Genomic DNA, 16,444 nt, shown 5'->3' on the forward strand with positions numbered 1-16,444 from the left:
TCATTTATGTTCACCATAAAAATATTATCTTTAATATTCTTAATATCCCTTCTTGACTCTGATGCATTTGTATATTTTCATGATTCTTCCTGATTTTTTTACTTCAATAAATTATTGTTGCATCTTTTCTTCTGGTTCTCCTCTTGCTACATATCCATTTACACGTACCATCAAAAAATTACCTATAATATTCTTAATTTCTCTTCTTGGCTCATATGCATTTGACTTGTGTCCTGTGGCAAAACTCAAAACTGTATGAATTCCATAAAATCATCTTGGAATACCTTTTGCTCGGTTGTGCTGTAACGTGAGCTAGGTCCCCATCATGGCCAGTTTGGCCCTCACATCGAAACCTGTTTCAGTTCCCACAATCCCTCTCGTATATTTCTTCAAACAGCTCCTCCCAACATTCCTCAACGTCCTCATCAATGTCGAGCCTTTCCATTGCCACTTCTACCTTGACTCCCGTGCCGTCGTTGTGTCTACGGAGCTTCTCGCCCGCGACACGATCGTCTTCTGCCTCTTCCCTTCACCATCTGCAAGTCCCGACCACGCCTTCCTCCCACGGCCTAGCGTTATCTCCCCACCCCATGGCCAGCCACCTGGACGCCTATCACAACAACGTGTGCCACAATGGTTCGCCGAGGGCCATCCAAAAGCATCTCGCGACCAGTTGCCACTGTTGCCAGTGCCCCCATGCCCTCGCCACCCCCCTCGACAACTCCCCGGCGATACACCTTCAGCTGTCGGCATCCGACGTGTCATGCTGCGATCACGTCGCCGCGTCCCAAAGTGTACAGTCTTCGCCCTGCACGCCACCCCTTTCCAATAAGCCCCCAAGGACCCCAATGTCTTCTCCGCTGCCGAGATCACCCAAGTTTCCCTTCCCGCCGCCCACGCCATGCTCCCAGCATGCTCCACACTGTCACCGGCATAAGTCTTGCTCCCCCGGCTTTGTTGCGCACGGTGCTGGTTCTGGCGGAAAGTCGTCCTTTGCCCAGTTGGCGGGAGTGCAACTCGGGAAGATTTTCCTCAGAAGGTAATGGACTTTGGTTTGGTTATTAACAATAATGCCCTAGGCTTGTAAATATGTATGCACTTAGTTTTTTTAGGTATGAGTGTTAGCCAATATTCTGGTTAAAATTTTATGGAAATAATTTTAGTGGCATAGAGAGTGACTCTGTACATATTTATGCATAACATTATGCTTGAATGATGCATTTAACATAATACATGGTGTTTGGGAAATTTTTTGTGAAATTTATCCGTGATTGCTAATTAAATAATAATAGCAACAAACAAATAGAAATAAACAGTAGGTAATGAAAATATAAAAATCTAATTGAAAAATACTGTTCAAGTGAAATTTGCATTATTTTTATCAATGAATAATTTCACAAAATTTCCCCTGAAACCATAGGTTTTTCATAGTGAAATGTGCATAATTTTTAACATTGCCATTACTGCATTAAAACTTTGCTAATTGAACCTGCCGTATATTTTCCTTATGCTCAGATGCTTCCTTTTTATTTCAGTCCGCATTTCAGACTCATATTTGTGTTTTTGTGTAACAAGTAGTATTCTATTAGATGCCTAAGTGACAAAGTCAAGTGTATCTTTATAAACTGCTCAATGTGAGTGTGACTTTCAAAAGTATGTACTTACTTTTGTTTCTTTTGTATTGTTTGAACAACAAGTCTCATGACTAACCTCTATTTTTGGCAGAATAAAAACATAGGTAATTTATTTTTATATATTTGGACAAGCAGGTGGCTTTGTCTGCCATTGAAATTCAACCTAAAGCATTGTAGATGAACCAATGAACCTGTTACGATTTTCCTATGCTAGTGAGCACTCTGGTTGTTCCTTTAGCTTCATTTAAATTGTCTATATTAACGAATACATGTATAAATATGGAAGAACAATTGAAAGTAAGATAACATTTACAGGGAATAAAATCCAACTTGAGGAAATGCAGGTTATAATCATGTAATGCCAGTATGATTGGCTTGGAAGCTTGACAGAGGTCATATTTTTAATGCATTATATTTTGAAGCAGAGGCCATGCTGAGTTATTCCTAATATGCTTTGGTGTGGTATTTCATTGTTATGAAATATGTTTTTATTAACATGGTATTAAGTAATTTTTACACTATATGACACTCTGTCTCCTTCAATATTCAATTTAAGGTTTTTTCGAGCCCATATAACAGATTTAAGTGCCAATTTTTGATAAATAAAGGTAGTAGAACATCATTGGGGTTCTATAAAGATTGTGTTCATTGGTTCTTTCTTTTTTCTACAATTATTTTAGCCAGGCTTTTATATTATTCATGTGAGAGTAGTTTTAAAACACACGCTATATTTCATAATTTGTAGTATTACAAATGGAGATGCCTCTTTATTATTCTCATCATAGTATAATTAAAACTACCAATTACATGTTATTTTATCCCTGTATTTAAATGTAATATTCCCCATTGGTGGTAAAATTTCAGCTTCATCTCAAATTTACGCAAAATTTGCTTGTCTTTTTAATATCTCCATTGCTAGATGCAATGTAATCAACCCAGTTACTGTAGCTCTTCCTTAATTATGGCAAGGTTGTGACAATTCCTAGAAATTAATGTTCTGCTTTTGAATATATATCTATAAGAGTTTGTCGCTTAAGTTCCAGTAATGAATATTTCCATTGCCAGCTAATTATGCATACATTGCACAGCTCCTAGTGTAAGAAGTAATCAAGGGCCTTGACTGGGGAATGGCAGATTCCTGTGGTTAGTGCTGTAGCAAATATTTTGCTTCTTTTTAAGTATGCCACCATGACCTCGTTGAAAAAATAATGGTGCAGAATTTAGGGCAGGTATATAGTCTGCATTATGCAAGGTTGACGTCACAGGGGATCCACGAGTGATTGGCTGAGGGAGTGGTCTTTTTTGGCCTTTAGAATTTTACTTTGTGCGACGATTGATATCCAATGATGTAAATCTCAGATGCTTGTGCAGTATTTTTGTATCGAATAAAAAAAAATACGAGGGCTGTTTTTTAAGTAAGGGCCGTTTTTAATATATAAAATAAACCAAAATTATTTTAAAGCACTGCAGGAACTAGTGACTTTGTATGCAGTCACGCAATAGTACAGTACAGTATGGGTGCAATGTTAAATACACCAACGAATAAGTTCGCCATGAAAAAAACACTTGACTTAGCCGGAATTCGAACCCAGATCTTCCGATTGCCAATCAGCTTGGCTAACACACCTGACCGGCAGTCGTGAGATCCGGGTTCGAATCAAGGCTAAGTCAAATATATTTTTCATGGCGAACTTCATCCGTTGGTGTATTCGAAATTATTTTTTTCAAAATTCTTTTATTTTTTGAATTTTCATACTTTTCTTTGTATTTCCACATAGTTACCTTGTTCGTTTAGGCACTTATCATACCGTAAAACTAAGTTTTGAAACCCCTCTTCAATGAAGTTTGCCACCTGCCCTGACGACCAGGAGTTCACGCGAGATGCCACGTCTTAAGCTCTGAATGTCGCGTCCAAGCTTGGCCAGGGTTGCACATTAGGCTTCAAAGTTGATCATCATTCCACATGCCATAAAGTCCACTAGCAAAACACCGCACCTGTCCGAGAATACCTTTGCCATGATTTTGCAGCGCGACAGCATTTGTGATCAAAGATGGCCTTCCTGAGCGATCATTATCGTCATTGTGAACATTTTCACGGCCATCTTTGAATTCTCTGACCCATTTCCACACTTTACCTTCGCTCATTGCATTAGCAGCATATACTTCGCAAAGCTGTCAGTGAATGTCTGCTGCCGACATGTTTCTGGCAGTCAAAAATCGTATCACTGACTGATTCTCTCACACGGCGGGCGTTTCAATAATCTTTTTAAGCATTTTATAGATCAACAGTAAAGCGCACAGGTTAGATATGGAACTGCAGCTGACATGTGGTTGTTTGCAAGGAAAGCCAGGAGGCGGCACACACACCCGTTACGGACGGCGTGCGAATTACTACGGTGTATGACAAAATGGCCCTGACTTAAAAAACAGCCCTCGTAATATTTCATTTTTTTTGTTTGGAATAAAAAAATGATCCAAATTTATCTTGGTGTCCTCTTTCTGACTGAGTAAACAGTATATTGCTTTTAAATCTTCTCACTCATTCAGCTACCCAAGGGTTGGTTAGGATAGGTGAAGGTAGAGTTTGTCCCAAATTAAGCCATCAGCATTCAAATTTCATTCTTTCAAAGTCAGTGGGGGGCTAGCTCCTTTCCCTAGTTCAGCTTGCACTGCAAAGATTTTTCTGTGGCGAGGTAAGAATACTTCTCTCAGATTCGAATTGAGAACACTTCTATCAATAGAATACTGACAAGAATTTGTCTCCACATTCTACCCCTGGAGACAATGGCAGACTCAGCCTTCGAAACGTTGTGGCTAATCACGCAAAACTACACCCAGTGTAAACGCAAGAATTATTCCTGCATATTGTCTGTACTTATCTCCAAAATTGTACATATTGCACTTGTATCCCCTGGCTTCTGAAGTCCTCATATATTCTCTAGAGATCAAAAGGTTATTTTATGTGAATTATTTTTTTAGTTACCAGAAATTCAAAAGGAAAATTACTGGAACTTTGGTCGCAGACTCTGTATGTAAAAGCTGGTTTATGGAAAAAATTTGCAATAAATTAACTGTAGGGTGTTCTTAGCATGAGATAATGGTACTCATAAGTGAACAATGATGTTCATAAAAAAATATTAGCTTGAAAGCTGGTGAAATTAGCATGAGGTGTGGTTGATTTTGTATTCACGGCAGAATTAACTTGAAATGTAGTTAATGTGCAGTGTCAAATTTATTTTTTCAGGTTTTTCGTGTGTCTTTTACCCATTTTTAATTTATTTTAACTGTAAATTGTGTTAGAAGACGACTCTGGATGGAAAATAATGTGAATACAATACAAAATGGAGAAGTACACTCCATAAAATATGTCGATTCGGCTAAGAAACAACCCAACTCTATTTTAATACAGTTTGTACTGCAGTAGTTCGGAAAAAGAATGATAGATGGTGTGCAGTCCATGCCAATTTATTTCTATGAAAGCTAAAAAAATATGAAGTGAATTTTTTGTCAAGTATTCATATAATTTTATTGCTAATTTTTGTTATAAACCAGCCTTAAGATACTGTACAAAACTAGACCCCATTAGGATTCGTATGTTGCTAATGAACCTCTGCTTTATAAAGAGATTGTGCTGAAACTCCCAATTACAGGAGCAATAGGAAGCAATTAATAGCTGCAGCTGGTGCTACAGGCGGAAGTGAAGATGACCTCTTTGAGGAAGTGCTTGGAAGATCTCAACCGTTAGTTTTTTATTGTCGATCATGTCTCGTGACCATCCTTTAGTATCCTGCACAGTTTCTATGTGTTACCATTTATATTTTTCTCTAGCACCCCATGTTTCTTTTTATTTAGCTGTAATTTTTTGTAGTTTCAATTGAATTCTTATGTGTTGTCATGAAACTTTTTTTGTGAATAGTTCTAGGAATTTTTTTTCAAACAGTTCCAGATATGTATTGTGTTTGCCACAATATATTACCTTTTTCTATAGCTATAGGTACCTACTTGTTTTTCCATGCTCATTTTGAAGTGTTAAATTCATTAATTATAATGCCTCGAAACTTCAGGTACTTGTAGACAGTGGCATAGCCAGGGGGGATGGTGGGGGGTCCGGACTCCCCCCCCTGAAATATAGAAACATAAATTCTTTGCTTCATCAAAGAAAACAAAATATTGATAAATCATGAAAGTACAAAATATTTCTTTAACAAATGAAGTTTTTTGAACATGAAAAGTTTTAAAATTAGTTTAAAACTCTCTTTTTAGTATTTTTTTTTAAATTTTCTCCTCTGGTTTTGGACCCCCTGAATGAAATTCCTAGCTACGCCACTGCTTGGAAAGCTTGGAAAGCTGTCAATTTGTATGGCGGCCAAAATATTTACTCATGTTTAATTGCAATGTCAGTTTCCAATCCTGGTGAGTTTATTAATGCAAATGATATTGAAAACTCATTTTATTGAACTGAAAGCTGCCGTAACATTATTGAAAACATCCAGTTTTTGTTATGGAATGGTGATATACATTGCATCAAAATGAGCAGTAACTTAGGGAAGACTTCAATGTATTTTTAAATGTTTTTGAATGATAATGTGTGATATTTTTTTCTGGTGCTGTATTTTAAATTCTTGGTAATTTTGCATGCTAGCAGTTAGTCCCAAAAGGGTCTCCATGAATATCTTAAAAAGTTTCATTATTTTTTTAGTTGTTTTGTGTTTGTGTATGTATGTACAGTCAATTGAAATAGTGTATATTTACAGCTGGCTGTTGTGTATTAATTCCAGGTTAAGTTATAAACTGAATGGTTGAAAAGCTGATGTAATATCTTAAAAAAAAAACAAGTATTTAGGGGTAGATTGGTAAAATTGTGGGTAGTGGTTGAGTAAGAAATTCTTTCTCATGTTAGAATTATATCACTCAGTTTAGTAATTTTTACATTTATTCTGTTATTTTTTACTTACTCCTAGTATAAGAGTTTCTAATTTTTCTATTTGTCGATTTATTATTTCCTAATTTTATTTTTGTCACTGTTGACCTAGAAAAAGATTCTTTGATTGTCATTAGCCTCTATCTAATGTATTCCCTTGCAGACCATAATATCTTTGATTAAAATGTTAGTTGTCTTGCTTGGAATTATAAGTAATTTGACTGACGTTTTTGGCACTCAAATATTACGAAGTTGCTCTGTTTGGGAAGTCTTTAGCTCTGTAAAATTCAAGTTTTTTTGTAATGTATCCTTTCCAACTCTTTTCCTTATATTTAAGTCCATATTTATAAATAAAATCGATCTCATTATTGATGTGATTAAAATTTATGAGATATGAGGAAAGTTTGATTTAGAGTGGTATAAATGAAAGTTACTTGTGATTCTTAACTCTAAAAGGAAAATGAGGTTCTGCTTTCAGTACAAAGTACAAGTTTTTGACGAACTCACACCTTTGTTTGTCACGTGAGTGTAATTAGTTAGCATTAAATGCATATTTTAAATCTAGGCAAAAAGGCATTAGCTTGTTAAAAGAATGAGGTCAAAGTTGTGTTTAACCTGCACAGCTGAGCGAGTTGCAATGGTAATTAGGAGTGACCAGATGATCCAATTTTTTTTCTTTTTACTTTGTACATAGTATGAAGGGATGAATTAGGCATTCATTTTTCATTCATCAGTTATGCTACTCAGTGAGATCTGCTGAATGAATGCTATTGCTTAGGAAATAGCGATTTGCATATCTCCTTGTATCTTTAGTCCCTGTATTAATTACCACCAACTCATTGAAAAAGCTACCTACATAGTTCCTACGTTGAATGCATAGTAAATAGTGATAGACTAGCCAAGGATTTGGATCAATGTCTTGCTGCATACGTCCCAAATAATGAAATTTTCTTTCTATTTTCTTTTATTTAGACGAGCCCATTGAAACTTGATAGAGCATGCTCATTTGTTGTGCATCTAAGATTGTTTCGTAATTGGCTAGGATTCCTAATAGAAAATCGCATGCCAAAAATTCTATTTTTCAAGTGTCTAGAAAAAAAATTATTGATCGATTTTTTCAGTATCACTTTGCTGTTTGAGTTCTCGTGTTCACTGTATTTTTCCCTTTGGTAGGAACACCAGCTCGGGATCTAGTTCTGCCGTGGCCGAAGCGACAACGGGGTCGTTGGATCGTGCGAAGGCGGTGGCCGCCGAGCGGAGGAAGAAGGCTTCGGGAGGGGACGACGTTGTGGTCGGGGGGAAGGGGATTACGTCTGCGGCCATGTCTTCGTCCTCGTCTGTCTCCCTCACGGCGTCCTCGATGGAGGCGTCGGTGAGCGGTGGGCCCATATCCAGTTCGAGGGTGGAGGTTACGAGGGTAAACCCTGACGACCTCATCGACGAGCTCCTCAAGGCGACCAACCTGGTGGGGCAGGATGAGAGTGCGGAGAGTAAGTTGGACATTCACGTGATTTTAGACTTCGTGTTCATCCTATTCAAGGAAATTACTTTGAAAGCACTTTTTCACCCCGACAGTGGCTTAGTAAGCACGACCCTCGCCACATGTGCCACAGTGTGGACTTGTGACGTCAACATCTTGTTCGGTAAAACCCATCCTGAAGTTCGCTCTGAGGAAATGGCTTGGTGGTGTAACTGGCTAACACACCTGACTGGCAATCGGGAGATCCGGGTTCGAATCCCGGCTAAGTCAAATATTTTTTCATGGCGAACTTCATCCATTGGTGTATTGAAATTACTTTGACTATTGTCTGTAAAAAAGAAAAGCGAGGCACCCGATTTTGAGGATCTCTATCATCTAAAGGGAGAAATCAATCTCAATGTGGCAAAATGCATACGAAAGAGAATTTATTTCTACGTTGGGCCATTTGCTTTAAAAAATATTTGGCTCCATAGTATTTCCTGTACTTAATTATATCCTAAATGAGTACCCATTTTTTGCGTGTTAAATCAAGTTGCCCAACTTTGACTGCTTGAGGTTTTCGTACATTTCTTTCCAGTAACTCACAATTTTGATATAAGAAAGCCAGAATCAGTGTAAAAAGTTTACCGAAAAGAAATTGTTAATGCCTCTAAAATTGATGGATTTGTTTTAAACGAAGAGAATTTCGGCTAATTTCGAAATCAATGGGTCAGTTGAAAATTGATTAGCAGTATTGAATTCTGTTCAATTAATGCAATGTTGGTACTTATAACATTTACATAAAGTATCACTTATAAGACTAATATCGCTTTCAATGGAAAAATATACTCTAAAGTTAATCGTAATCTCTGATATTAAAATCTCAGAATTCTCTGTAATAATAGTGAATGTGTATTCTACATTTCTTTACTTGTAAAATTAAGATCTATGGCTTCAAAGAGGAACATTCTAATTACTTAGGTGCCTTTTGACTCGAATAAAACTCTTTAATGTATGAAGGTACTTGTTTCAGGCTTAATTTGATATAATTATGTAATTAAATAATATTAAAACTAATTTTCTAGTTTTCCACTAATATAAATTTAATATAAAGTAATAGGTTTTGATATCGAACCCTCCATTGAACAAGTGCTCAAAAATCCCCCACCGAATCAAATCCGCTCATTTAGGAGCCCAACAATACGAATGTGCTCAGCTGGCAGTAGCTGGAGCATAGATGCTCACCACCAATTTTCCAAGCTTCAGAGGTGTGTGTATTTTTGGGCTCCTAGAAGAGTGGATTTGATTTGGTGGGCGATTGTTGAGCGCTCGTGCATTGGTATCGATATGTGACCTGAAGATGATGTAGTACATCAACACTGGTGGTATTATATTTGTGGAAAATTCTCAGGTTTACTATTACTTAATCCCGTAATGTAATTTTATCACTTATGATTGCTGAATAAGATCTGATGCTTTCCCGGCGAATACATATATTCAAAAAAGGCTATTTGGGCTTCCAGCCGGGTGGTCTCTATCTATTCTGCCGACGTTTCGGAACACGAGTCGGGTTCCATCCTCAGGGCTAATGGTTGAAGTTTGCCAGCTTATATAGTCTTCATCAGTTGGAAGGTCTAACGTGATTGGCTGGGAGGCAGCCGATCTTATTTTCTTAAGTGCCGGTTTCCATACATTACATTAGGAAAATAAGATTGGCTGCCTCCCAGCCAATCACGTTAGACCTTCCATCTAACCAATGAAGACTATATTAGCTGGCAAACTTCAATCATTAGCCCTGAGAATGGAACTCGACTTGTGTTCCGACACATTGGCCAGAGAGACCACATGGCTGGAAGCCCGAATAGCCTTTTTCCGGACTTATGATTCCTATTTGCATAAAAATGTACAGTGCACTCTTGATTATCCCGATGCTAATGATGGGGAGAGACGGCACAAATAATCGGAAAACACGGATAATCCAAACTTTCACTTAAATGTCTTGCAGTGTTCATAATTTACTTAAAACAAACAATATGTTATTATTTATGCAGCTATTCTGTTATTTTAGTGCTTCCCAGACTCAATGAGAGCTTTCTTCGCCAGCTCGCGATCATTTTAGCGGCGATAACATGGTTGTACTCGTATTATTAATGCTCCATGTGAGGCATATTTTCGAAAACCACACATCCGTGGCTGCGTGATCACGGATACAGAAAAGTGGTTTGCACGAATGCTTCAAAACCACTGCTCGACGTCGGAAACTACACTGTCAGGCACCACGCCACGTAGTCGCGTTTCGCACAAGTTGCCCGGGTCGCAACTGCTGCGGTACGTTTATCTGTGATCACGGAGCGTGGTCACGCACGGCAAGGCTAGGAAAACAGGAACACGGTGCTCCAATGAATGAATGGTGCTAGAGCGCGATCGCTTCCGTTTTACGTAGGGGATTCTAACAGAAATAATAATCCAGGTGTATCCTTGAATTAATGCATTAATTCCGATGGTTTTGATTCTGATTTTATTTTATTTTTTAAAGATCGCGGAAAAAAATGAGGGAGAGTAATAGTCATGCATGGATAATCCGCAACCCGGATTAATCGCAGCCAGATAATCGGGAGTCTGCTGTACTTTATTGCCACTGTAACTGACACTGCTGTGTAGAAATTTGCAGAGTGTTTTTCTGTCGATACATAACAGTGTCATTGTGTCTTTTTTCAGCTTCCGGCCTCCAGCTGTTCATTGGTAAGGATGGCTCTACCGCCCTTGGCAGTCACGAAGTCAAAAGTCAGATGCCTGCTGGTGTGTTCAAGCAGGTCGTCATTGAAGATAGGTAGCAGGAAGAATAAAGTGCTTCAGAGGCCTTAGAACAGCCAAGAATTTCTTGCTTAGTCCTTCGGTGCGACCGAACAAGAATCACCCCGATGGCCTCAACCTTATTGTGAATGACGGTTTGATGTAGATAAGTTACACAAGACATATTCAAATTTAAAAGAAAAAAACCTAGGTTTGTGCAAAGGATATACACTGAAAATCTGTGCAGTGAGCATTAAAAAATACCAGTGCCAAGCAAAGGTCAATTCTCACACTTTTTTTAAAGGCATACAGAATGGTGCTTACATAATCGTCTGATGCCCTCCTGATGTTTTTTTTTGTGCGGAAGTGGCGTGTTTTCAGGATTAATCTCGGTGTAGATGATTCTGAAGGCTTCGGGGGAAAAAAGGAAAACATTTCTTTGTGGTATTGTTGTGAGTACTTTACCTACTTTTTTTGTTTTGTCTTCCAAGAGATGAGTGGATTTGTTATTTAAAATGGGGAACACTTTTACGAGTGGTGGAGATTTGAAAAAAAAAGAAAATATTACCATTTTTATTCCCTTCCATCGCAGAAAAAAAAATGCCTTCTATTTTGAGTAAATACTCTTTTTTACAGCTGACAGCATGATTTTTCCAGTTGGCTGTGTTTGTTGACATTTTACTATCTTACCTGCCTGAATATTGTGTGGCACATACCTATATTTTAGGCAGCATTTTTAGCAGTTTACAGCTTCTCTAGGAGAGGCCTGGTCCAAGTCTTGGAGTGCAGCATTTAAAGGGAAAATATTTTGAATTCCTTAGGCTTACCATGAGTGTTATGGTTGGCATAAAAGTGCCATGTATCGATTTATTTTTGTTTGTGTCACCCATAGTCACAACTGTCATTCTTCTCGTCATGAACTAAGATTCGAGTCTTCCTTAATTATCCTTGGCAGTCATCGTTATTTAACGGAAAGCTTAGAAGAAGACTGTGTTGTCTGTGAACAGCTTTACATTTTTCTTTATTCCTGAAAATTATTGCTTTCAGAAATGATGCTGCGTGCTAGCATATGTTGACCTAGTATTTCTATTCATAGTATTTTCATTTTTGAAATGCATTTTTTTTTAGACATATGCTTGTTTGCTGTGTATGTCCAATTGCGTACTTCGTCAGAGTGATGCTAAAACTTATTCTTATGTTGAAGTCTTTAGATAACTGTTCTGTTTTTTTCTCACTCCATCTCCTGATGATGTTGTTTATATTCTGTGTTTTGTGCAAATAGAGATTTCAGTGTGAGAGTTGAAGGTTCTATCTTGCTTTGAAATGTAATGGTCCCCTATTATTATGTGGATTTTCAGGAGTAAGTGATACATATTCTTGTACTCCAACCAAATATTTGGAGGTATTGTTATCTTTTTCATAACCTGTCACTGAGGTGCTTACTTTTAGGAAGTTAATGCGTCTTACAGATTTCTGTTCGATCATTAATTTGAGCTTTGGAATTTTTGAGTTAAATTTTTTGTCACAATCAATATCATACCATCAAAAAAATAAAAACCTCGATTTTGACGGACTTGGGCATGCTTGTCCTGCTATGTTCCCGCTGAAATTTTTATTTAACGTTATCTTTCATTTGTTATTAGGGTCAGCATGTGCTGGTTAATGTACTTCTCCATAATTCTTCACCAGACCACTGCTCCGTGATGTATTTGTAGCTAAAATTTATCGATCTTGCAAAAATTTTATCGGCTGAATGAATGGAGAGTTTGATCGTATCTCTGAGCATTGTCTGTAACACCCGAATTCATTTGGTGGGACAGTTAGCAAATATTATCTCGAGATTATTATTTTAAAAATTGAGGAATTCAGTTATGTGTATATTTTTTTTTCAAATCAAGTTTCCTTCAATTGTCACGTTCCTTTGCAAACTACATTTCATGCACAACTGCTTTTCTGCTGCACCAGTCCGAATGAAATATTTAAAAGACTCAATTAAGCAGGGTTTACGTTTGATTCAAATATATTTACAAACATGAAACTTTGATTTTAAACGTTGGTCGTTGATAAAAATGTAATTAAACACCAATCAAATCTTATCATGTGGTCCTGCTGATTTTAAACGTTAGGCTGGTTTTAGCAGCTGTGCAAAATGTGTTGAGATGGACCTGTTATTTTCTAATGGATGTAGATATAAATATATGTGTGTATACTGTGTGTCAATTTGTGTACAGTGAAATTACCCCCATCCCCACGTTAGGGTTTTTTACTAGCTGATGGGTGTTGCCTATCATCTTTGAAAATGAAGAAAAAGCTCAGGCCAACGAAGCCAGTGATACCATGGAGGAAAATTTCCATGAGCTTGGATGACATATTTCAGGCCTCCTCTGTCAGCGTTGTTGTTTATGTGGAATATACAATAGCCCAAGTATGTTCACTTCCCTTTCGAGAGCTAGAATTTAAAGCCGATAGAACGAAAATATCTCCCATCCTTTTTCCTTCATCAACCTCTTTAACATTTCAGACAAGCGCGTCAGGTAAGGAGTGGAAACTGTTTGAATGTACAAAATGGATAAAAACAAATTCATGAATGTCTGTACGATACTTTGTCTGCGTGTCGTGTGCCATGTCTTAAAAAATGTGTGTATGTAATACGAGCCTGCATCAGTTACACTGCTGTGGGGATACTTGTTTATAGCATCTTCAAAATCCTTTGATTCAGTTGTTCAAATAATTTATTTTAGGGTCATTTGTGTGCTTCAACGTCAATGTTATGTCAAGTTTATTGCCTATTTCAGTCAACAGTTCACTGAGGACTTTTCTTTGCTGCCCTGCAATTGGAGCCAAGTACCTATTTTTTTTGTCAAAAATTTCGTTGTAAGGAAATGATAGTAAAGATACATATCTCCTTGTAGTTAGAAAACTATCGAGATGGAATGAGGTAAATTTAACTCTCTTCATCAAGAATATTATTTTTTAAAGCAGAGTGCAAGTTTTCTTTTATGATTTGCAAGTACATAGTTGAAATTTTCATGCATGGATGAACCTTAAATATGACCACAGATATTGGAAATAAGAAAAATGTAATTGAAAACTCTTAGGAATCCTCATAATCCTGTTGCTTCTCTACATAAGTGTACAAAATAGGTAATATTCTGGCGATGTAATGTAATTTTTCTGCATATGATAAAGTAAATCTTCCGATGTTTAACATATTCATAGCAGTTCCAAAAGACGAGTCTGTGTGATCTAAAACGTGAGTATGCCTGGAAATCCTTGCGGAACTGTTTTCTCTTGACCTCAATTATTTTTTTTTCATGCTTCTGAAAAGTGTATAGTGTAATGTGAATGTAAGGATGATGTAACCCCCTTGTGAGAAATTTTTTTTATAAATTAAAAAAATGAAGTGTGCGTGGGAAGTGTGTGATGAAGGTGATGATGCCCTTTTCCATCAATGGAATATAACAGAAGATGGAAAAGTGTTGCTTGTACTTTTAAATGTGTGCTTTTGAGTCAATCTAATTAAAAAAAAAGGACCAAACCCCTATTGTTAAGCTCAGTTCCACCATGAAGATACTATCAGAAGATTTTTTTTTACATGATCATGTTCGAGATAAATGTTCTGGCATTCTACAAATCCATTGATTGAAATTGTCTAATGATGGTTCATGGAACAATGGGGTCTGTATTAGGTGAAAAATAAAATGATCATATTATATCTGTTGTGTCATTATCTAAATTTTTTTATGTGTTCTATAATCCCACTGGATTCCTTGCTTAGAGTGACCATACATTTTTTTAATTGAATGATACTCATAGAAATTGTACTGTCTGCTTCATTTTGATTTCACAAACTCTGCCACACATGTTTTAATTGGGTTGCAATCTTCATCAGGTACTGATCTGGTAAGTATCAGATGGTGATTGTAAGCCAATCGAAATACGTGTTATAGAGTTTGTAAAATTAAAATTAAGTACACTGCACCATTGGCAGATTTAGGGAGTGTGCTCCCCCCAGATGCTTATAAGATAGATAAAATTTTTTGTACTGTTATCATTACGTTCGTTTTGTTTTGTGTATTAAGTAGCCTCAATAATTTAATTTCATCTTAATGACTTTCATATCAAAGTAAAGAGAATATTTTGTATAGTACAGTAAAACCTCTTTACATCGTAATGGAGGGGACCAAAATTTTGGCAGTTTGATGTATGGAGGTTCACTATAGGTTTTAGTGATAGGCACAATTTTTTTCATATCCTTCGGAAATGAAAGGCAATGCTATCTTTTAAACCATAGTATTTATGTATTTAAATAAACATGCATGCATTAGTGAACATTTGTTCATTATTTCATAATGACAGAAAGCAAGCACTACCTCATGATTTTTACCATGATTCGAGAGAAAACAATGTGAGCTTTCTTAATTCAACGGTCACTTAAAATTATTAGGACGGTTGGATACCTTTTTTCTTAGTTACTGTTAGGTATGCTCTCACAAGGAACAAAATGGCCATAACTAATGGTTAACGTGAAAATTACAGCTTATTAAAGGTGTATAAGAAGAAAATAAGCGTGAAACATTTATTGGTGAAAATGTCATTCCATACATGTAATCGCGGCTGCATTAATGGTGTCTATAGTTGTCTCGGTACAATTTGCGGAAGTAGTTAGGCTATCTCGGGGGTGTCTCCTTGGTATGATAAGTGGAGGTTTTTGGAGATAAAGAGGTTCACTATATAGAGGCTTGCCTATAAATTTACATGTAAATCTGACGGGACAGTAGGGGTGGTATGAAGTATGGAGGTTTATGATGTAAAGAGGTTCACTGCATAGAGGTTTTACTGTAATTTTTTAATCTTGTTTTTAATCTCAAATATGAGAAAACCTATCAGATCCTTGTTCCCCCCCAGAAAAAAATCTTGGATCCGTACCTGCTCTGTACAATATCTTTGTGTAACATTTTATATTAGGGATGTAGCGATATCAGAAATTTCCGATAACATTATCAGTTCTCCTCCCCCGATACTTACACTACTCCATTCTAGGTGTAATACAAACTCAGCATTTCACCACAAGGACTTTAAGACAACTTGTGCAACTAAGAAACCAGATTATGGAAACAACCACTATTACTCAGGCAAAACACTTAATTCACTGAAAAATTTTTAATAGTAATAATATTTTCATTCCTCAGCTGGTCAGGTGATGTAGTAATCATCAAGGAAACTACAGCATGTAACACGTACATAACTATCGGCCGATACTTGATAATGGTTTCGGAATAGGTCCATCCCTATTTTATATGCAGTTCCATGATAAAGCAAGCAAGAATTATGAATTATGACTTTTCATCCCATCTGTACCATTATGGCAGTGGCTATAATCCCATTATTATTATTAGTTACAGCTTTTACCAATAGCTTCCAAGATACACCGCTCTGTGTAGTTGAGGGAATTAGACCTATCACATATGAAGATCATGTTTATCCTGGCAAGGATTTGTGTATGTAACATTAAATTTCATTATTTGTGAAGCTTGTAGAAACTTATACACGGTGATGGCTGCAGGTAAGTGGGCACTCCTTTAGCATCTGTGAGGTAGCTCGGTGGAACTTAGGCGAAATAGTGTCCAAAGAAGT

The 16,444-nt window shown here is 36.9% G+C and overlaps 1 protein-coding gene across 4 annotated transcripts in view; it reads left to right on the forward strand.

The window, feature by feature from the left end:
- LOC124169819 (protein FAM102A) overlaps nucleotides 1-14,522 on the forward strand; it is a 388,545-nt gene extending 374,023 nt beyond the window's left edge. The window contains exons 7-10 of one of the 4 annotated variants that reach the window (XM_046548597.1): nucleotides 317-1,039; nucleotides 5,285-5,374; nucleotides 7,729-8,045; nucleotides 10,733-14,522. In XM_046548597.1, coding sequence (XP_046404553.1) covers nucleotides 317-1,039; nucleotides 5,285-5,374; nucleotides 7,729-8,045; nucleotides 10,733-10,848 — 1,246 coding nt within the window. In that variant the 3' untranslated portion in view covers nucleotides 10,849-14,522. The remainder of the gene's footprint in view (nucleotides 1-316; nucleotides 1,040-5,284; nucleotides 5,375-7,728; nucleotides 8,046-10,732) is intronic. The other 3 variants (XM_046548598.1, XM_046548599.1, XM_046548600.1) reach the window with 3 other exon arrangements.
- The last annotated feature ends 1,922 nt before the right edge of the window (nucleotides 14,523-16,444 follow it).

This window comes from Ischnura elegans, chromosome 12, assembly GCF_921293095.1.
Source record: "Ischnura elegans chromosome 12, ioIscEleg1.1, whole genome shotgun sequence".
NCBI lineage: Eukaryota > Metazoa > Arthropoda > Insecta > Odonata > Coenagrionidae > Ischnura > Ischnura elegans.